The 22,981-nt window shown below is 45.1% G+C and overlaps 1 protein-coding gene across 1 annotated transcript; it reads right to left on the minus strand.

The window, feature by feature from the left end:
• Positions 1-447: 447 nt before the first annotated feature.
• On the minus strand, positions 448-21,574 carry Trim27 (tripartite motif containing 27). Its single transcript, XM_059263358.1, has 8 exons — positions 20,994-21,574; positions 19,791-19,886; positions 17,561-17,791; positions 11,853-11,875; positions 8,619-8,734; positions 8,470-8,502; positions 7,148-7,174; positions 448-1,278 (listed from the first exon to the last, which is right to left on the minus strand). The coding sequence occupies exons 1-8, from the start codon at positions 21,411-21,413 to the stop codon at positions 683-685; spliced, it is 1,542 nt and encodes a 513-aa protein (XP_059119341.1). The 5' UTR covers positions 21,414-21,574; the 3' UTR covers positions 448-682.
• Between the last annotated feature and the right edge of the window lie 1,407 nt (positions 21,575-22,981).

Consider the following 22,981-nt stretch of genomic DNA (forward strand, 5'->3'; position numbering starts at 1 on the left):
TACATTACACAAATGATCCCAATAGTTTTTGCTTCCCTCTGAAACTTCACAAGTCAGGTCTCTATCATTTGCATTTCTCTCAACACTCTTATTTTCCAAGCTCCCACAGCACATTATACTTCTAATATGCAATGGCTTTTCCAAACCAAAGTTCAAAACACTTCCACAGTCCTTCCCAAAACAAGACCAGGTCTATCACAGCAACAGCTCACAAACCTGGTACCAATTTCTGTCTTAGTTTCTCTGTTGCTGTGATAAACACTGATCAAAAGCACCTTGGAAGAAAAGGGTTTATTTGACTTACACTTTTACATCACAGTCCATCATTGAGAAAAGCCAGGACAGGAACCTCGCAAGCGGTTCTCTAAATCCTATCCATATTCTTTATCTACTTCAGTCATGTATAAAAACAAAAAACAAAAACAAAACAAAAAAAATGAAACACAGGAGGAGGAATCTGGTTTTTATTTCTGGGAAACAGCAATACTTCTCATTACATCTCACAATCTGCAGGGGAAGGAAAAGTGTAGTAGAGACCATGAACATCTTGTCTCTCACGGTAAGGGCATGGAAAACGGTAAGGACACCCAACTGTGATGGACAGGAATTGACAAGACAACAAGATCCCTTGTGCCTGGGGTAGCACTACAGCCAACAGCACTTGTGGTCTACGTTCACTTCCTCAAGGGGAGGTCTCCATGGAATGGCCGTGATTCCCAACGTGACCAGAAAACCCATCAATCCCACTCATAGGGCAGATGATCAAAGGAGCTGCGCTCTTCCCTCCCGAGTAGCTTAGGCTGAAGTAGGGCCGGACTGGCCCGCAGAAGGTAGCATGAGAGAAAGTAAAGGTATGACATCTCTCTGTCACATTGTAGAAGGAGACCTCACCAGCATCATAGTCCAAGAAAATCCCTACCCGCTGGAGAGGGGTCCGAAGGGGGAGGGCAGTCATCGGGGAGGTAAGAGCCCAGTATTCTTTCCCATACCACAATGACACTGCCCAGAATCCATTCTGGGGGGCTGAGGTCACTCCACCTTTTCTGCACACCGAGTCTTCACAGACACCTATGGTCCACTTGGCTTTATCTCCCACCTCTACCTCCCAGTAATGTCTCCCAGCGATGAAACACGGAGAGCCCAAGACACAGGGAAACAGATTGAACCGCTCAGGGTTGTCTGGTAGGTCCTGTTGGAGGTAACTGTACCGTACTTGGCGAAGATTATCAGAAAGGATCAGGCTGGGGTAAGCTGTGTCTGGGTCCAGGGTCACATCCACTGTAGAAACAAAGAGGGGATCCCGGTCAGCTGAAAGCCAGAAGCGCCCACTCAAGACCATCTGGCATTCTGCCTACTCCCCTAGGACACAGCAAGAGATGTCCACTAGTGGTTGTATTCATTTTACGATCAAACACATCATAAAACTGTGTATTCCAAAAATCACGTTTGGAACCAGGCATGGTGGCACACTCAGACTGAGGCAGGAGCATCCTCATGAGTTTAGACCAGCCTAGGTCACATGGTGCTATACAGCACTCTGGTATCAAAACCTAAAACTGTGTCATTAAATTAGCTGGTCCCCTGTGTGGATAACAGTGAAAGCAACACAATTGTCTCCCATCCTCCTCTCACCTAAGACTGAATTTCCATCACAGACTGCAGCTGAGGCTTCTTTACACATGCCTAATTCCTGAATTTGAAAATCCTGGTGGCCAACGTAAGATGAAGCTGAATACTACCAATATACTTTACAGCAAAGTCTAGCATTGCAGTGTACAATCAACCTCAACAGACATGCTTGGAAACATGCATAGTCATATCACAACAGACAGAGGCTCTTAGTCACATAAATTCAGGAGTTGCTATTTTTTTAAAGATTTATTGACTTATATGCACACAGTGTTCTGTCTGCATGTACCCTGCACACCAGAAGAGGGCGTCAGATCCCATTATAGATGGTTATGAGCCATCATGTAGTTGCTGGGAATTGAACTCAGGACCTCTGGAAGAGCGGCCAGTGTCTTAACTTCTGAGTCATCTCTCCAGCCCCAGGAATTGCTATTTTAATAAATTTACTGAAAAACAACCAATGAAATTTTGGTTTACAGATATTCTGGAGTTCAGAATTCTGGTTAAAGAACTGAGAATCTGCCCACTTTGCCATCTTTCAAATCATTCTTTCATTTCTTCTCAGATTCTGTCTTGCACACCCACACTCTTTTCATGTTTTCTCCTTTCCTTTTCTGAGACAATCTGTGCAGATCAGATACCTTAGCCTCAAACAAACTACATAGCAAAACATGACTGTAAGCTCCTGACTGCCCTGCCTCAGCTTCTCAACTGCTGGGGTTATAGGCATACACTACCACATCTGGCCTCTGCCTAGTTTTTTGTTTTGCTTTGTTTTAATAAAGACGAGGTCTCTCTACATAGGTCCCACTGACCTGGAACTCACTCTGTAGACCAGGCTGGCCTGGAACTCAGAGATCCAACTGCCTCTGCCACTAAGTGCTGGGATTAAAGGTGTGTGCCACCTCACCTGGCTGCCTGGTTTGTCTTAGAGTAGATTACTCCGTTGCTCTTTGGCTTTTGGCTTTTAATCTAACACTGTGGATAATTCATATCTCCCCTGGGTAGGTGGATGTGTGGTGTTCAAGAAAGCAGACTTAGCTCAGTGGTAGAGTGTTTGCCTAGCAAGCACAAGGCTCTGAGTTCAGTCCTCAGCTCTGGAAAAGGAAAAAAAAGGGAGGAGAGAGACAGACAGACAGACAGACACAGAGAGAAAGCAAGCAATAAGCAGATTCAACAAGCCATGGGGAGTCAGTAGGCAGCTTTCCTCATGGCCTCTGCATCAGTTTCTGCCCTGACTGTCCCTCAATGATGGACTGCTACCTGAAAGTGCAAGAAGAAATAAACCCTTTCCTCCCCAGGTTATTTGTAGCCATAGTTGTGTCCTCTCAACAACAGAAGCGCTCTAACAAAGACAGAAACACCAACAATTTCCAAAATTTAAAATTCTAAATCATGACAGGACATTGGTAAAATTCAGGTTTATCTGGTACATGGACTACTCGCACTGAATGTGAGGTCAAGCTGTAGGCCTTGTGTACATCCTACTTCACAAATGAGTCTGTAGATATGCTAAGCCTATAGCTAAAGAGGATGCCCCAATGTTGTGAAAAAGCCTCGGGTGACTATCCAGACAGCTGGCTATTTCTGTCAATTCACATTTTGTTTGCACTTCCTGTTGTACTAGATAATATTATTTCCTTCTTGGGTCTCTGAGGGAGTTGAAGATTAGATATTTATAGTTATAGTTTTCCCTGTTAAGTATTTCAAAAAAGAAACTCAACTCACTAAAGAAGTATAAGTGTATAAATTTGAGAGACATTATAAGATAGTTCTCTGTTAGTAATGTAAGTTAGGAAAGAAAGAGATTCAGATACATTTTAGACTTACCAATTTAGGATAGATAATGAAATATTTTCTCTGAGTTTGTCAAATACAAATGGACTAGACATTGTTGATGTATTTATTGCTTGTAGATGTTGTATATAGTTATTGTGCTTATTGTATACAGTTTTTCTTATATTAATTATAACTTTATTATTTTTAATTTTTATTAGAAAAAAAGGGGAAATGTGGTGATATTTTATTTGTATGTTAATAAAGTTTTCCTTGAGATCAGAGGACATAGATAGCCAGCCATAAACAAAAGTCAGGTGGTGGTAGCACATCCCCTTAATCCGATCACATGGCAGGCAGAGTGTCTGAGTTCAAGGACACAGTCAAGCGTGGTGACACACGCCTTTAATCCCAGTACCAACCATAGAGACCTGGAGGTCTGTATAGAGTGTCAGTGACGAGGAAGTGAGGTGGCTGGGCTAAGAGCCAATGAGAAGACAGAACAGCAAGGCAATAAAGGCGCAGGTTAGACAGGAAGAAGCTGGTTCTCTTGAGAAGCTAAGGAGGCATGGTGAGCTAAGGTTAGTTGGTGGCTATCATTATTTCTCTGATCTCTACGGCTTTCACCCCTGTATTTGGCTCTGTGTTTCTTATTTAACAAGATTGTTTAGAAATTCGTCTACAGTACCAGAAGGGGGAAATTGCTATACAGACCTGACCATGTGTTTTTGGGAGGACTGTGATTGCCTTTGAACTTTAGGCTGGAAAAGCCTTTGAGTATGCACAGCTCAGTGTGCTGTTCTGTTTGAACTTGGAAGGCAAGAGTGTCCAGAGAAATGCAATGAGAGATGGAGGCCTGGCTTGTGAAGTTGCTGGAGGAAGCCAAGAATCTACTGTGGTTGTTTGTGTGGTATTTTTGTGTTAAGAATGAGTGGTGTCTGGTCATCTGGAGCTGAAGAATCAGCTGTGATTAACCAGAGGCCAGCACGAATGGAGGAAAACATTTCCTTTGCCAGGACAGACATCCCCTTTCTCCACAGCTATTCAGTACAGTACTGAAGTCTTAGCTGGAGGACTAGAACCACCGAAGGCGATCAAGGGGATACAAACAGAAAGGAAGATTCATCATATCCTTATTTGAAGATGACATAATTTAAAAAAAAAAAAAAATGGTTTTTCGAGACAGAGTTTCTCTGTGTAGCTTTGGAGCCTATCCTGGAACTCACTCTGTAGACCAGGCTGGCGTCGAACTCACAGAGACCCGCTTGGCTCCGCCTCCCAAGTGCTGGGATTAAAGGTGTGTGCCACCATGCTCCGATAATTGAAGATGACATAATGTTTTATGCATAAAAGACCCTGAAGAGTCCATCAGGAAACTTCTACACTTTCAGCAATGTAGCAGGATATAAAATTAACACACAAAAATAAGTAGTCTTTGTATATACAAATGACAAACATACTTAGAAAGAAATTAGGGAAATAATCCCATTACAATAGCATCAAAAAAAATTTTTTTTTAAGCCAGGCAGTGGTGGTGCATGCCTTTAACCCCAACACCTGGGAGGCAGAGGCAGGTGCATCTGAGTTCAAGGCTAGCCAGGTCTACAAAGAGAAACCCTGTTTTTAGTAGATAAACTACTAAAAACCCCTACCCGGGACTATGAATGAGTCACATCTTTTTTTGAGTTGTTGCTCAATGGTGTCTCAACTGCCCCTCCCCTCACATTACAGGCCATTGTTATTGGCTATCCTCAACAATTTGATGGTAAGTCCCTGTTGCTGCAGACTCTACATACTTATATCACAGAACATGGAGAAACTAAGTTGGCGCTCAAGTGGAAGCTTCACCCCTACCTGCTGGCATTAGGTGCTATACATGCTACTGGAGGAGAAAAGTAATCATCCATCTCACCCAACTCAGAACCCTGGGAACTGCAATAATGATCTGTCTGCAAGACATGCCCACTGGTGAATAGTGGTAAAATGTTACGGGAATAACCAACCACCTTATGATTGCATTTTAGGTCTGCTTCATAAGCTGGAACCCATACTTGACGCTGTCACTGAGGTTAAGAACCCAAGGCTAGATAGGTTACAGGTCCAAGGGGACAGTTACTCTGCTAAATGAACAGTGCAATAAAGTGACTACTAATGACACACTGCTGTATGTATAGATTAAGTGCACTGCTTAACCCTTATCAGAGAAGCTTCTTTTTGCAATAGATAGTAATTAACACAGAGATCTATAACTGGTCAGTGTAGACTTTGGAATGCTCAGTCCTAAACGGTATGTCTGTACAACATTCCTCCTCTCAAGGCTCAGGAGTCTATGCAGAAGAAGGGGTGGAAAGATTTTAAGAGTCAAAGTGGTAGATGACTTCAAGGAAACTATCTTCCAACAGAACAGGGCAGATGCACATATAAACACATATATGATGTGACAGCATGCATAAAGACATGCATAAGCTCAAGCCAGACAAAATTCCAGCATGGAGGTGGGAAAGTGAGCACGAAGTACCAACCCTAGCAAAGAAGCTATTCGCAATTGATAGGTGCTTGGAAAATCAATTTTCTTCAACAGGATGATACTGGGTGTATCAACTACATTCCAGGTCAGGCTCCATGCTCAGCCAACACAAATTGGATTCCATGATCAAAATATATTGAATGAAATTCTCAAAGAATAAATAAACATTAAAAAAATTCATGATAGGTTACAGGCAAGGTGGCCCTTGGTTCAACAATTTGTCTGCAAAAGTGACCTATCTACTCTCATCCACTTTTTTTGGTGCTATGGATTTAACAAAGGCCCTTATATACACACAAGGTTCACAACCTGCCAATGAGCTATATGTCCAGCCCCAACTTGTCTTTCTTGTGTCATGAGTATACCTCTTATCTCCAACCAGACTGTAAATTCCAAGGGCAGAATAGTGCTCTCTAAAGTGTTTTACATGTTAGGCTGTGCTAACATGTGACATACTCAGCCAGTATTCAAAGAAACAAATATCAAAGGCAGAAGCGATGGCTCAGCAGTTGAGAGCAGTTGCTGCCTTTGCATAAGACCTGGGTTTTGTTCCCAGCACCTACATGGTGGCTCACAATCATCTGTGACTCTAGTTCAAGGGGATCTGACATCTTTTTTGGCTTCTGTGAACAGCAGACATGCACATATATACATGTATTCTAAATACTTAAAATAAATAAACAAACAAACAAACAAACAAACATTGATAACAGCCTTTGTTCCAATTAAGGAAGATCTAGTAACTAAAGGTTAGAAGTAAACACACCTCAGATTCGGGTTTCCTGGAACCAGACTGACTCAGTCTCTGAATCATAAGTTAAAGACGGATGTCTAGAGGTTGTCAGATTTTTGCCCAGAGCACACTGCTGAAAGGCTAAGACCCCCAGACTAACCATCATGGAAATAAGAGCTGATTCAATCATTTCTGTTTATGGCAAACAGCACATTGCCCCAGACACTGGTTGGGAAGGTTCAGACTACAGTGGGATCTTTCTGTTTCTGGAGAACCACGTTTCTAGAATGCCACAATTATTTAAAGTGACAAAGATGTCACTTTAGAAAGCACATAGAAACAACCAGAGGCTGGCTATATGCTATTTGTACATACGCAACTAAAGGATCCAAACTCAGGCAGTCTCAAACCACTTGTAATAGTGGTTAGGTTCAGAGAGCTTTTATTCCTTTCTCCAACACTGTTTGTCTTCTAGCACGTACCTGAATATAATTGAGCCTCTCTCAATTCTGAAAGAACAAGAAAGAGAAGATGTTACGGAACCTGTGTGTCTTTCTAGGAAACACGTTAAGTGAACCTAATCTGGTTAAAAATCATAGAGCAGTGCAATCTACTACTATTTCAGAACCCTTGTGTCAATTGGGCATTGATTTCTTTGTTCACGTTTTGAATCCTTATCTGCTACCTACCCATGAATTTTTTTCCTTTTCTCTCTTTTTCTGTTTTTTAAGACAGGGTTTCTCTGTATAACAGCTCTGGCTGTCCTAGAACTTGATTTGTAGACCAGGCTGGCCTTCAACTGGAACTTGCTTTGTGGACCAAGCCTGCCTCGAACTCAGAGATATCTGCCTCCCAAGTGCAGGGATTAAAGGCATGCACCACCACCGCCCGGCTCTTCTTTTTTTTTTTTAAAAAAAGACAGTCTTACTATGTAACCCAGGCTGACCTGAAGCTCACTGTATGGCCCAGGCTGGCTTCAAACTCATGGCAGTCATCTCTGAGCAGCTGTCTAAGTATTAGGTTTACATTACGATGACCATTATGCTTTGCTCATGGAAGAATTTTTAAGACTAGAGGGCTTGGAAACCCTGGCTATACATATAACATGTGTGAACTTGGTAGAACATAGTATCAGACTGAGTCACGATCAAGAATTCCACCTTCCAGAGAGCCACCTGACTCTGCAAAGGCAAAATATGCATGACATACATATTTACAACTCAATTTGTACAAACCGTCTGCTGCAGAGGCTGAGTGGCTCAAATGACACCCACTGTCATCATTAATTTATGTGGGGTTTCTAGTTGGCCAGGGATTTCACACAAGAGTCTTTGAAGTGGCAAAGGAAGAGGAAGAGAAATAAACAAGAGTCAGATTGAGGAAAGCCACTTCTGAACTAGCCACTGAACTAAATGTACTTGTGGAGTGCAGGTATGGCACAGGTGTAATCCCAGAGGCTGAGGCAGCAGACTGGTGAAGAAGAGGCTAGACTGGGCTACATATTAAGACTGTCTCAACAAAACTCAAACGAAAACATCAATAATGTAAAGTAGGGAAGCAGATGATGATGATGATGATGATGATTGTGTGTGGGGGGGGCTGTCATAAATCATGTGGCACATATGGAGTCTGCTCTCTCCTTACACTTTTATGTATGTTCCAAGTTTCAAACTCAGGTCAACAGGCTTGCACAGTAAGGACTGCACTTATGAGCCGTCTTGCTGACCCTCCTGAACTCCCAATATACTCAGCTTCTTCCCAAGAAACTTCAAACATCAAGAGCCCAGTCAACAGGCAAATTTACCTTGGATTTTCTCCATATCTGACTGCATTTTTTCTAAGGACAAAAGAGAAGAGATTCAGTTTGTATTACTCTGTCTGGTTAGAAAATGCATCATCAGGTGATAACATACAGATATCAGAATACAAACCCACTTCCTCTCCTCATATTACCTGTGAACTGCTTCAGACTTTCTGTCAAGAACAGACATTTTTGAGCAAAAATATGGATTTTCTCTTGTAAATCTGGAGGTGTGATCCAGGGCTCAGGGATCCTGATTCTTTCAGCTCTAAAATAAAACAACAGCAAACCATATGTGATTCCTTTCCCTCAGTTTGCCAGGGCCTGGCTACTCTGTCCAACACTAGTGGGCAGTCTTTAGAACTAGCTACTGCAAGCTTTTACAACTTTCCTCTAAATCACCTTCAGAGATGAAAGTGAGATAATCTTGCTCATTTTCATCTCTCCCAGAGCACTAGCTCATGGCTTTGCAAATAGTAAGTCTTCAGGGGGTGCAGTGGCTCCTCCCTGCAATTCCAGTCCTCAGGAGGCAAGAACACGAGGATCACTGCTTGCTTCAAGTTGTCCAGGGCTACAAAGTGAGATCTTGTCTTAAAACTTCCAAAACAACCAGGTGGTGGTGGCAGCACAAGCCTTTAATCCCAACAAATGGGAAGCAGAGGCGGGCAGATCTCTGAGTTTGAGGCCAGCCTGGTCTACACAGCAGAGTTCCAGGACAGCCAGGGCTACACAGAAAAACCCTGTCTTGAAAAATCAAAAGACAAAACAAAAACAACAAAAAACAAACAAATAATACAAACGTTCCAAAATGAAGCAGACAAAAGCAAGTCTTCAATATTGAAATGAATTATGAGGCTGACCTGGCCAGAAAGCAAAGTGTTATGACAAAAGCCCTTGTGGGCAATTAATTGTCTAGAATCTTCAGGTTCCCAAACTATGACTGAGTTGTAGCTAATGAGAGATTAAGAAGCATCTAATGGAATTTTCAAAAATCTGCTTAAAGGGTCAGGGAAGACAGCTCATCAGGTAAAGGAATCTGCTGCGCTAGGGCATTCCCTAAACCCACACTGTAGAAAGAGAACCAATTCCTGACCCACGAGTTATCCTCTGATCTCTATATGTGTTGTAGTGTGTACTCATCTATCATGCATGTGAAACCACACACACACACACACACACACACACACACACACACACACAAATGAATACTTTTTCTTTAAATCAGCATAGACCTCATTGGCATTCTCGCAGTTCTCTTGGTCTAAATGAGGACCACACTTCAGGCAGTAAAATGAGAAGAAATCAGCCTTTGAAGACCACTGGCACCACCACACCAACTACAGAGCTGTATGTAGCTATCTACAAACTTCTTATAAAATTTTTATTATGCTTAAACCTTATGTCAGTGAAACTCATAGAACCAAATCTATTTTTTGAAATATTTATTTATTTATGTATATGAATGCTCTTTCTGCATGTACACCTTTATGTCAGAAGAGAGCATCAGATCTAACTATAGATGGATGGTGCACAACCATAATTCAGGTGCTGGGAATTGAACTCAAGACCTTTAGAAGGGCAGCCAGAGCTCTTAATCGCTGAGCCATCTCTCCAGATCCCTATGTTCTTCTTAAAAAAAGATTTATAGGCTGGGCAGTGGTGACACACACCTTTAATCCCAGCACTGGTGAGGCAGAGGCAGGCAGATCTCAGATCTCTGAGTTCGAGGCCAGCCTGGTCAACAGAGTGAGTTCCAGAACAGCCAGGGCTACAACAGAGAAACCTACTCCAAAAGAAAAAAAAAAAAAGTTAATTTTATTTGTGTGTGTGTGTGTGTGTGTGTGTATGCATGCCACATCTTTGAGTGCCTGTGGATGGTAGAAAGGGGATCCCTTGGATCTGGAATCACAGGCAACTTATAGCTGGGTGTTGGGAAACAAACTTCAGCCTCTGAAAGAGTAGCAAGAGCTCTTAGCTGCTGAACTCTATTTCTGCGGTAACCTACTCTTTACAAACTTCTAGGGTCTGAGATAGCGACTTTCATGCAAGGTTGATGGCCTGCCATCCTAGTTCTGCATCAAAAACCGGAAAATAAAAGAGTAGGGCATATGGACTAATAGTAGAGCTCATTTCTGGCATGTCAAAGGCCCTGGGTTCAATACCTAGTAGTACAGAAAAGGGAAAAACAAAACAAAACCCCCATACAAAACAAAACACAAAACTGGCATTGTAGCTCATGTCTGTAATTTCAATGTAAGAAGCTGGAGCAAGAGGATCAGAATTCACAACTAGCCTACTATAGAAGACCTTATCTCAAAATAACACCAAACCAAACCAAACCTAAATCCAGCAGACACAGCCTTACTTTCTTGGCCACCCAAATGGGACTGTTACAACTCCATTCCTCTTCATCTCAGCAGCTCTGAGGACTACAGTTATTTGCATGCATCTCCCAGCCAACCCACCAAACTGCATTTTCCTCTGAAGGAGCTTAATCAACTTCCAAATTCAGCTTCGTCCAAGTCAGTCTCATCCTGTAGGTACCCTATATTAAACACCATCTTTCCAAAGCCTAAACATCTGTCCTGCAGCTGTCTCATCTTCTTGCCTGCTCCAAATTCTCCCTCTTTCTTCTGGTCTGGTCTTTCTCTCCTCGCTCTCCTCCATTTCTAGCACTGGCAATCAAATCCTAGGCTTGTTCATGGCAAACACATGTCCTAGCACTGAGCTCCACTCACTCACTTTCCATCTGACAGCACAGCAGAGAAATGGCTACAACCAGAATCCATGGGACCCACCAATAACTACATAACTCCAAGCCAGTCCTATCTTCTTCAGGCCTTACTTCCCCCATTATATTAAAGAACGAGAGAAGAAGATGGAAAAAACTCTGAAATTTGCAGGAAGCAAGAGTCACAATCTGCTCTTGTACTCTTTTTGAGCTCTGGAACTGGAACTGGAACTGGAGCTCTGGAACTGTGCTCTAAACCACAGCACCCCACAAGTGAACTCTCTCACTCCAACATCAATTTATCAAAAGTTCCAAAGTAGATTTTTTTTTTTTTTTTTTTTTTGGAGACAGGGTCTCACTACTTAGCTCTGGCTGTCCTGGAACTCACTATGTTGACCAGGCTGTCCTCGAACTCACAAAGATCCACCTACCTCTGCTTTGAAAGTACAGTGATTAAAGGTATACTCCACTGTGCTCGGCCAAGTTCTAAAGGTCTACTGAGGAGCTAAGGTTCTCTAGTCCTCTGAACAGTAAGACTCCTCAGTGACAGACAGCACTTAGTAAGCCATCTACTTCTCAGGTGCTAGTCTCTAATTCGGATTCACAAATACTGGCCCATAGTCTTGGTTTACAACACAAGGACAGAAAAGTGTACCTGCTCAGTGTGTCTCCAATGTCCTGCAAGAGAAAAGAAAGAAAACCATGAGACCTACGCACAACTTGAGTTTTCTCCACAGGGTCACTGAAAACCCAGCTACGGGCCCGCCCTCTTACAGACACTAGTCAAGATTAACTAGGGCAGAATTAAAACTCAAGGACCTAGACATCAGGCTGAGAAGTAAGGATGTACTAACTCAGGCATCTTACTCTCGGGCCTCAGTGGCCTGCATGTACAGTATGCTCTTTTAAAACAATTGTGAAATAACCACAAATAAACAGAACAGCCATTCACACGATGACCTCCTGCTTACTCTCCCCATGGTTACTACCTTCAACTCCTTTTCTCTTATACGTATACACAGAGATGGCATATGCATCCTCAGAACCATTTACAAAGCTGTTGTTTACCATCTGTCTTTCCAGAACTGTATGTTTCCTTGCCCAACTTCAGCTGTGTTAGGAAGTCTGGGAAGCCAGGTGGTGGTGGCGCACACCTCTAATCCCAGCACTTGGGAGACAAAGGCAGGTGGAGTTTGAGGCCAGCCTGGTCTACATAGTGAGTTCCTGAACAGCCAGGGCTTCACAGAAAAATCCAAATAAATACACAAATAAAGTTCGGGAATTTGAACATTAATCTCAATCACACTACATATTCTAATTTAATAACTGACTTAATATTCTTCACAACCATCACACTTAGCCCTACCCTAGGTAATGCAGAACACTGCATTAGTTACTATGACATGTAGTAATAGTAGAGCAGTTGGTGATACAAACTGTGCCTATTACTTACTATTTTCCCATTTGTAATTAGTAAGTGATCTATTTGTGACCCTTCCAGTTCTTATCAAACATGCTCCTTAAGGCTTGGCATCCACTGACAAGTTCGGTTGTTTTTTCTTTTAAAGAAAACCCAACACTAGGGATTAAATTCAAGGTCTTCCATAACAAGCCATACCTCCCACCAATTCTTGTCTAAATTTTTTACTTGATAGTTGCAAAAAGTATTTCATTAACTTTAAAATCTCTTCCATATGACTTAAACACAGTGCCTGAAGAATCTCTCCCTTATTATTATGGATTTTTCTACTTTTTAAAGGTTTTTGTCTTGTTTCTGCTTTTAGGATTTATTTATTATGTATAGTGTTCTGCCTGTATGTATGCCTACATGCCAGAGGAGGGCACCAGATCTCATTACAGATGGTTGCAAGCCACCATGTGGGTGCTGGGAATTGAACTCAGGACCTCTGGAAGAGCAGTCAATGCTCTTAACCTCTGAGCCATCTCCAACCCTTTAAAGTTTTTTTAAATTTTACTATTTTTTTTGTGTATGCTAGTTATGCCCACATGTATGTCTGTGTACCACATGTGTGTCTGATGCCGGCAGAGGCTGGATGAGGGCATGTGATCTCAGATTTATAGCTGGCTATGAGCTACCATGTGGGTGCTGGGAATCAAACCTGAGTCCTCAGGAAGTGCAGCCAGTACTCTTAACTGCTAAGCCATCTCTTCAGCCCCATCCCACCCCTTTTTTTTTAAGATAGCATCTCATTATGTAACCTTGACTCGTCTCAAACTTGGGGATCCACCTACCTCTGCTTCCTAAGAACAGAAATTATAGATTATTATTTTATTCAATGGGCTGTAACCCATTGCTGTTTTTATTTTGATTCAAAAAAACCCCTAACAATTTATTCTAGAGTCCTTGCCACTCCTCCTGACCCCTCCTATCTTATTTGCCCATTTCCCATGATTTTGTTTCTTTTGCAAAACTAGCTCATACATGTAATCTCCAATCTCTCTTTCTTACCACAAAGTATCATACTCTATTATCACTTTAAGATTTTAATTTTATTGTGTGTGTGCGCTGTCTGCACAAAGACCCCAGAAGAACTCACTGGATCCCCTGGGGTTGGAATTACAGGCAGCTGTGAGCCACCTGATATGAACGCTAGGAATTGAACTCAGGTCTCCTAAAAGGGCAGGGAACATTATTAACCACTGAGCTATCTCCCCAGCCCCATAGTTAGTTTACATTTTGATTTTTTCATCCACATGAGTTTACAGGTACTATCCCTGTTCTCAACCCTCTTGAGACAGGACCTTACTATGTAGCTAGCCCTGGCTGACCTGAAACCGTTTGTACAGACCAGGCTGGTCTCAATATTGCATTGATTCTCCTACCTTTGCCTAGGTATGCGCTTCCTCTTCAGGCCTCTCAGTTACCTTTCTTTCTTCTTTTTAAAAATTGCATAGTATTCTGCTGGGCATGTGTTTAGCTGACTAAGTCAATCTTTTAGGTTTGGAAGTTAGACTATTTCCAGGACTTACACACAATGTTGAGGCAAATCATCTTGGTATATACTTTCATACTTGGGTCTGACAACTTTGAATTCCCACCAACAGATCTAACAACATCCCAAACACTTGCTCTTCGAACCGATAAGGGAAACCTTAGTGTAGTTTTGGTAGGCATTACTTCCATAACAGTTCTGGTACGCTTGCTTACTCCACAGGCCAACTTTATGATTCTGTAGCTTATCTCTTGGTGATTTTTGCCCATTTTCCTATAGAATGTTCTTTCAACTTTTTTTCTTCCTCAGATAGGGTCTCATGTGGCCCAAGAAGGCTCAAACTCCTGATCCTCCTACCTCTACTTGCCAAGTGACAGGGTCACTCTGTAGCCTAGCTTGGCCTTGAACTCACAGCAATTCTTCTGATTCAGTGTAGGGAGACAGGTATGAACCGCCACACCAGCCCCCGCCCCCTTTTATGACTATGTTGTCTCTTATCAAATTCAACGGGTTAAAAATTCCAATAAAGTTTTTAAACAGCATGCAACAGTTTGCAACTGTAGCACTTGGGAAATGAGGTAGAAGGTAAGTGCAAGGCCAACCTGGGTTATATGAGATCTTCATCTCATAAAACCAATAAGTGAACAGAAGTCGAGGGTGTACGATCTGCCTTTTTTTCCTGACCTCTGGACAGTCTGCTTTTCCAAAGACACAACTCTAAACAGCCCTGGAGAGCCATCAGACTTCTCCTCCTTACGGGATCCATGCACACTCCCATCATCCACCTTCAATTTCATGATCCATATAGTAAAAACTATTCTCACATGCTGAGGGTAGCATTTTGGAGGTTAAAGCAGGAACATATGAGTTTGAGGACAGCTTAGGCAACACAGCAAAACACTGTCTCAAATAAACAAACTAAAACAAAACCCCATTATAATTCCCCCAAAACATGCTGGATGTGGGTGCAGCCTATAATTCCAGATCTCTGTGAGTTCAAGGCAAGTCGGGGATACACTGTGAAACCTTGTCTGGGAAAAAAAAAAAGAGTAGGACGAGTGGCTGGAGAGCTGGCTCAGTGGTTAAGAGCACTGGCTGCTCTTCCAGAGGACCTGAGTTCAATTCCCAGCACCCACATGACACCTTATACCTGTCCGTAACTCTAGTTCCAGGGAAATCTGGTACACAAACATACATGCAGGCAAAATACCAAAGAACATACTATCTCTCTCTCTCTCTCTCTCTCTCTCTCTCTCTCTATATATATATATATATATATATATATATATATCTTAAAAAAAAGAAGCAGCTGGGTACCACGTCTTTAATCCTAGCACTCAAGAGGCAGAGTAGGATATATTCACAATGGATATTATTAAGCTATAAAAAGAAATAAGGTATTAATTCATTCCATGAGAATGAATATTGAAAAAATTATGCTGAGTAAAAGAAGCTAGAATTAAAAAGTCCACATATTGTATGATTTTACTGAACACCCAAAATGTAAAAAACCCAGATATAGGGACTAGAGGTAGAAAGGAATGAAAGGGACTGCTAAATGAAAAGGGGTTTCTTTGGGGGGTGGTGATAAAAGTGTTCTGGATTTAAATAGTAAGCTGATATTTGAATTCATTATTTTAAAATGCTATGTTTGTGCTACAGAAACAACATTTTGAAATGGTGAAATTTATATTTTCCATGCAAAAAAAAAATCCCAACCCAAACAGGCCCAATTCTGTTTCTCAGGACCTACATGGGAGCAGTGTGGACCCAAGGCAGCCAACATCACCCACAAAGGGCAGAACAGTCCAATAAATAAATGGTCACTGGGGGCCAGTGGGTAAGAGCACCTTGCAAGCCTGAAGACTTGAGTTCAAGCCCCAGAACCCACACAAAGGTGGAAGGGGAGGACTGATTCCACTCGGTTGTCCTCTGACTTCCTATCACATGGCCAATCATCAGCCATCATCAATTTGTCACTGACCAAACAACCCTACCCTGCCTCAGAGAGCAGAGGCTTTCCCATACATCGCAACAGTCTCTTCTCACACAGCAGAGGAACTTCCGGAAGCAAATGTGCTATTCTCTCCCCACAACCCTCTTAGTAGCACACACTTCTGATGTCCCATCATTTTAGATTGTGTCACGTGTTCTCTCACCCGATCTTGACCATAGACATCCTCCTCCCACTTTGAAAAGGTTTAGTTTCTTCAAGTAGTCCCTCCAGATAAAGGCACAGAAGTTGCCTTGTCTCTAGGAATCTTCTCCATCATCACCCTTCAAATAGTTGTTTCAACTATGACAGTTTCTACTCGCCTCACGTGGTCACTACTTTTCAACTCTAACATGGTTCCTGCTCAAAGTTATTACTGTGACAATTCTGTGTGGAGTCATCAGTCATTTAAAAAGCTGATACTGCTGGGCATCACCTGCATCAAGACTGTTACCTACTCCCACCACACTGGTCATTCTGCCTCACAGGTCAACAGTTGCCCCTAAAACTCTCCCTTCTCTCTCTCCAACAGTGAAACAGCGACCTTCATCAAGGCTTAAGCTGTCTGCCCTTACTGTGCTACCGGAGAGTAAACTTGTCTTGAAGAGTTAGATGGTAAACAGTATAGGTTTCACTATCTACACAAATACTCAGTACTACTGATAATGGAAAAGCAGTGAATGTTATATATATGAATGAGCATGGCTATGTCTAATAACCTAATTGGTTCCAAGCACCAACAGAAACAAATGGCAGGCCATAATTTGCTCACTAACCTACGTACTATTGTACTAACCTATGACCTGCTTTAAATGGCATTTATTAACAGATGTGATAACCATTTACTTATTGTCTGAACTTCAAAGTAAAACATAATTAAGGAAAGCTTATTTTCCTACCACTTAATTCCAGTGCCCACCATAGTGCCCGTGGCAATGGAAGATAAGACAGGAGGGCAGGCAGTAGATTAGCTACTGTGGTCTTGCCCTGTGAGTACACTGGCCTTCCTCAGCTACACTAACACGGGCAAGTTACAGCCAGGCTCAGGGTAACATACCTGCTCTCTACCCGATGTCTTCTGGCTGTGCTAATATCCATGTACATAATAAAGTAAAGGCTTTATTATAATCCAGCCTGAGCAAATGAGCTCAATGAAGCCCTAACAGTGTCAAGGGCCTGGCCCGCGATCAGACCACATAGTGCAGGACAGGCCCAGAGACTAGGTTTTTCTTTGCCCTTTCCATGACACAGTGCAACTGAAGAACTGAGTGTGTCAGTCACAATAGGCTTTCCTTCTGAAGTGCCCGACACTCAAGCAGTCGAAAAGGACAAAGGGAATCGTGAACTTCCGACAACAGTGAAGCTGCCCTGTCCTGCTGCGTCCACCAAGCTGTCCTGCAGGGCTCTCCTGGTTACCTGTAGGAGTTCCCGGGTGGGCTGCTGCTGCTTCTCTTCCAGCTGGGCAATCAGGCCACTGAGGTGAGAGATGTTGCAGGAGAACTGAGTGATGGCACCATTGATGCTGTTGTAGATGGCCAAGTCTAGCTCCTCGAGGCGAGCTAAGAGGCGATACTCATGTTCCTTCAAGGAGTGATAGAGCTGCTCAAACTCCCAAACAATTTTTTCCCTCTCCATCTGGGTCAGGCTCTGTACACGACAAACAAAGGCAGTGAACAGGAAGGCTCACTTCTAGAACTCTTCAAAGTATTCCCAATGACTTAACCTCAAGACCTCATCATTTCATCTCACACTAAAACAGATTCTCTCGCCAGTCCTTATACACCAGACACACAATGACCATGAACTGAATTACTCCAATGGTAATTAAGAAAGAGTCCCTGACCTTAAGAGACTCGGTCAAGTGAGAGTCAGGTTCATGAGATACCATCATGGTGGATAAAGAACCGTCTTCCCCAAATCCATGTCCACACAGGATCATGAAGAATGTCGTGGAAGCTTTCTAGGCTGAGCAAAAGGCACAGGTAATCATGTGGGGAGATAAGACACATGGTTCTACATGCTTGGAGCCCGTGAGCACCGAGGGACAAGATCAGATCATACGCCGCCTTCCAGAGAGTCATGAAACAGCCATACAGAAGTGGCAAGGTTAGGTGTGTGTCCTGTGGAGGTGATCTGTAATGATCAAGCACACCTTCCTAGCCTTGTTTACTTGGTCCCTTTACGTGATCCATGCCCTATGATTTTTGGAGATGCTTATGGGTTTGGCATTGAGGAAGGTGTCCTCCTTTCTGTCCTCCATACAATGTGTCAATTACAGTTTGTCTGTCTTTCCTCCTCCACCCACTCCTCCACTGCCGGGAAGCTGGGGCCAGGTGTGCTAGTGCATGCCTGTATTCCCAGCGCTGGGAAGGTGGAGATGGGCAGACAGGGACTTGAAGGTCAGCTTTAGCTATAATGAATTCAAGATCAACCTGAGCTATGTAAGACCTCATCGCAAAAAACCAAGACTTCTAACTAAGGAATTATAAGTGTGGCAGTACATACCTGTAATCCCAGAAGGCTAAGCAAGGGATATTCAGAATTCAAGACATTCCTGGGCTAAATAGTGAAATTATTTCTGAATAAAAAAATGGTCACCAAATGGCTCTAGAACAGTCAAGAAACATTTCCTTGAATCCAGCCACGCTCACTCATCCATGTATTAGATATGGCTGCTTCTGAGGAACAATTACTGAGCTATTTAGTTGTGATTCGGCTTGTGTGAACCCACAAAGCTAAAACTACTACTGGCCCCTTTTAGAAAGTTTGCCAAACCTGATCTGAACTCAGCTGTTTCAAGACGACACCTGCCTCATCACACCTCTAACCAATCTTCTTAGGCACTTACTAGGCATCTTTGTAGCACGCGCTTGTGCACGTATACGTGCACACGATACACACACACCTTGTGTTATAGACCCTTTTCATAAGCTCCTATCTCTTCTCAGCTGAGTAAGTCTTTCAAAGGCATAAAGCATACAATATAATCTTAGATGGACAAATTACAGCTGAAAGAAACCTTGAAGATCAGTGTTCCCAAAAGGGGTTGTGACTGACGCCCTGGCAGGAACAATTTGCCTGGCATAGGTCTGTTTCTTGCTGCAAAAATACTTACCAACCTTGTCCCACCTTCCCACTCAGCCTTCGACTCGGCCCAAAACAAACCATTTACCATTTCAAAGGCAGAAAGGGCAGCACCAGCCTGCTGGAGAATCACAGGTTTCATCTGACCCCTCTATTTCACAGACAAAGAAATTAAGGCCCAGAAAGGCTGCACCACCTCTCCATCTAAACCGGCTAGTGTCAGAGCCAAGAAGCAAACCCAAGATTCTAGATTCCTAGAGGCTGTACCTCTCTGGACAAACTTCCCAGAGCTGACACTGCTGTACGTGTAAGTTCAGTCCACTCAGGATCACCGAGAAGTTTCTTCAATCTACTTTCAAGCAAGGGGTGCCAAGGTCTCATTCAGCTGTACGTGGCAGAGCTAAGTGGTGGGATTGACAGACACCAAAGCGATAGGGCTGTTTGAAGTTTTTCACTGTACCCTGGCCAAGACTGAGATTTCTCAAGGACTACCAGAGCCAGTAGTTCCGAAGTTCACTATCCAGATGCAATGCCTCTGCAGGATGGAGATCTGGACCCTTACCAAGAGCTCAGCTCTCGCCTGCTCCCCCTGTGCCCGCCGTCTCTTCTTCAAGTCTTTTACTCTTCTCAGATGGTCCAGCCGATTCTGGATTTGTTCCTGAAGAAAGCAAACAGTTGGGCAGTTCAAGATTATACAGATCTCAGCATCAGAACAGTTACTCTGCTCATCACACAGGAACCCAAACTACAGATGCCAAGGCCCAGCTGGACTGTCCTCAGACCACAATGCCACTCCTGGGAAGATCCCAAAGCATAGGGGTCAGCACAGCTCTGCTTTAGCGAATTGTTATTTAAACTCTGAGCCACCTACCAGTTCCTAGATGGGTTCTGCATAAGTTATGAGGCATCTGGGTGAGAAGGCTCAAAAGCTAAGGTGTACCTCTTCCTCAGAGGAATACAGAGAAAATGACTTATTTTCCTCATACACAGAATCGGTAAACATCACTTTCCCAAACTACAGCTTATCACCAGCGAGTGAAATGATACAGGTGTCAGCTCTGTAAACAGCACTGACATTTGGATGAACTCACATTTAAACAAATATAACTCTGTGTGCAGCCCTCAAAATAGATTATCACTGTGGAGCTCCTTTATATGTAACATTTTTGCATTTCTGTGGAGCCGTGCCAGTGTTTACTCAACAGTCCACAAAGGCCTCTCCAGGTCTTGTGAGTTCACTTACTCCTCATAATGACTGTTCTCTCCCGAGTCTCAGAGTGCCTAAAAGATTTACTCAAGCAGTAAAGAGCTGTTTCCATTTCCATTAGCTTCTAAAACAGGGGACAGGGAAGTGCTGGGGGACACAGATTAGGGGACAGGCACCGCTTGGTGTGAATTCAGCCGGCCAGCAGCGGCCGTTCGGTTTGCTATCCCGGGCCAGCTCGAGTTCGAGGTCTCCAAGGCCTCTCCAAGTGGACGCGGCTCCAAGTGCATCTCCTTTGTCAAGGGAGCGTCCCCTCGCGCGCCGTCCCTGCCCCGCACGCGTGGAGGCAGTTAAGAGGGGGGTGCTGGGGGGGAAGGGATGGGGGTGGGGACGCCGCTGGCCTGGCCAGCTACAGGTTCTCCTTCCGAGTCTGAGTGCGGAGGCTCCGCGGCCGACAGGGAGGAAATGACGGCGCTGGGCCCCACGTCCGGCTCGCCATTTTTCTCGGCGGCAGGCCAGGAAGCCCCCGGCTCGCCCCTTTGTCCGCCGGCCCGGCCCTACCTTAAAGCCCTCCACCGCCTCCTCGAGCGGCAGCACGCTGTGGCCACGGTGCTCCCGCGAGCGGTCGCACACCACGCAGATGGGCATCTGGTCCTGCTCGCAGTACAGCTTCAGGGGCTCGCGGTGCTTCTCGCACACGCCCATCTCGCCGCCGGGCCCCGACGGCCGCTCGGTGCGCAGCTGCTTCACCAGCTGGGTCACGTTGGCCAGGTGCCGGTTGGGCCGCATGTGGCGCTGCGGGAAGGTCTCCCGGCACTGCGGGCACGACACGTTAGTCTCCGCGGCCCCCCAGCAGCGGGCCAGGCACGCGCAACAGATGTTGTGGCCACAGTCGAGCATCATGGGCTCCGCGAAGTACTGAAGACACACGGGGCAGGTGGTCTCCTGCTGCAGGCACTCGGCCACGCTCCCGGAGGCCATGGCGCGGGCCCACCGGGCCGCAGGGCATGAGCACGGAGCCGAGCTCTGGCGGAGCCCGGCGCGCTCGCTCGGCGGCTCCGCTCCGGAGCGGGGCGGGGCGGGGCCTCGGAGGCCGGGATCCCAGACGCGCGCGGAGCTCTCGGGCGGCCAGGCCAATCCCCGCACAGCCGCACCCCGCCGCCGACGGCGCGGGAAGGCCTGGGCCCCAGAGCCCGGCAGGAGGCCGAGCAGAGGGGTGCCGGGAGCCGGGCGCCGCGGGCTGGCTCACAGGGCAACGTGGCCGCGTCGGAACGGATCCCGAGGCCGCGCAGACTCCTCAGGGCCGAGCGGAAGAGGTGGACCGGGGGCGGGGCCTGGCTTCGCGCGCCGTCTCCTCCCGGCGGGGAGGCGGGTGTCCTCCGTCTGCGGGTCGCCGGTGGCCGCCCAGTGCGGTCGTGCGCACGGTGCCGCTGGCCGTGGGGTCCGGACACTCCAAGCGTCTGTGGACCCCGAGTCTTTTTGTCGGTTTCCTCTTAGTGCCTAGGCCTCGGCTCCTTTAAAAGTGAGATGGTTTTGTATAAGTGCTGGGAAGCCGGGCGGAGAGACCGGAGAAGCCCCTCCCTGCGCGTGAAGCCCTCGGAAACACACCCAACTCCCGGGTTTGCAGTTGCTGGAACAAGGCTGAATTATCAGCAACTTTTCTGAGTGGCAGAAACGGAGAAGCCCAGTTCGACTCCTTCCACCCTAGAGTGAGTTGGTTTACCGTTCCGAGCCTCATTTTCTTCTCGTGTGAAAATGGGGATTGTCAGAATCCAGACCTGAGCGCTGATGATGATCAGACCCTGACACCTCCTGGAGTCCTCCCCTTTCTCCCTAGCGCTACGGCTACTGGGGAGCCACTCCACTGAGAGCCCGCCCTTGGGTCCCCAACTTCTTACCAGGCGCCCTCAGTGCCCACATTCCTCTCTTCCCCGAGTGAGACGGACAGACCAGCTGTGTCAAAGGGCTACGTGGCGACACACCTCCCTCCCGTTTCCCCTGCCACCTGCTGAGGAGTCAGCCTACCCGGGTTCCTGTGAGACCCTCTAAGAAAGGACCCGGATTCTGCCACGTGAGCCTCCTTCTCAGGACACCCCCGCCCCCTCCCGGCCTGCTCCCTGCGGCGCCAGGGTCTGAAATTCTGAGTGTCCACGTGCTGCGGTCCGTCCGCACATGGCGTTAGTAATTCTAGTAAGTTCTTACTCCCAACAATCCGCTTCGGTGTCCCCCTTGAGCCGAATACCTTATGTCTTTCAGGGATATATACTCCAGCAAGGAGTTATACTTTGTTTTTTAACAGTTTAAGCCATAAAGATGTTTACCCACTAGTATAAGTAAAACACCCAGTGCATGGATGGCATTGAGTAGAACCTAAAACTTGCTTGTTTCTGCTCTATCGAGAGTCCTGTGATAAGTCGAGGTCTCATAGTGTCCATTGTCTTATCACAGAATAATTCTGCAGTTCTGTGCACTGTCACCTCTGACGGGGCATTTCCTGCTTTCCTTTGGGACTGTCTCAGTGTTGCCCTTGTGTATGAACAACAGGGGCT

This window comes from Peromyscus eremicus, chromosome 5 (genome assembly GCF_949786415.1).
Source record: "Peromyscus eremicus chromosome 5, PerEre_H2_v1, whole genome shotgun sequence".
In the NCBI taxonomy this organism is placed as follows: Eukaryota; Metazoa; Chordata; class Mammalia; order Rodentia; family Cricetidae; genus Peromyscus; species Peromyscus eremicus.

Coding starts and splice junctions, on each gene's coding strand:
- Trim27 (XM_059263358.1), bottom strand. CDS start 21,413: ATGGCCTCCGGGAGCGTGGCCGAGTGCCTGCAGCAGGAGACCACCTGC. Junction 8,735..11,852: donor ATTGGAGACACACTGAGCAG/GTACACTTTTCT, acceptor GTTTTATTTTAG/AGCTGAAAGAATCAGGATCC. Junction 7,175..8,469: donor AGATATGGAGAAAATCCAAG/GTAAATTTGCCT, acceptor TTGTTCTTTCAG/AATTGAGAGAGGCTCAATTA.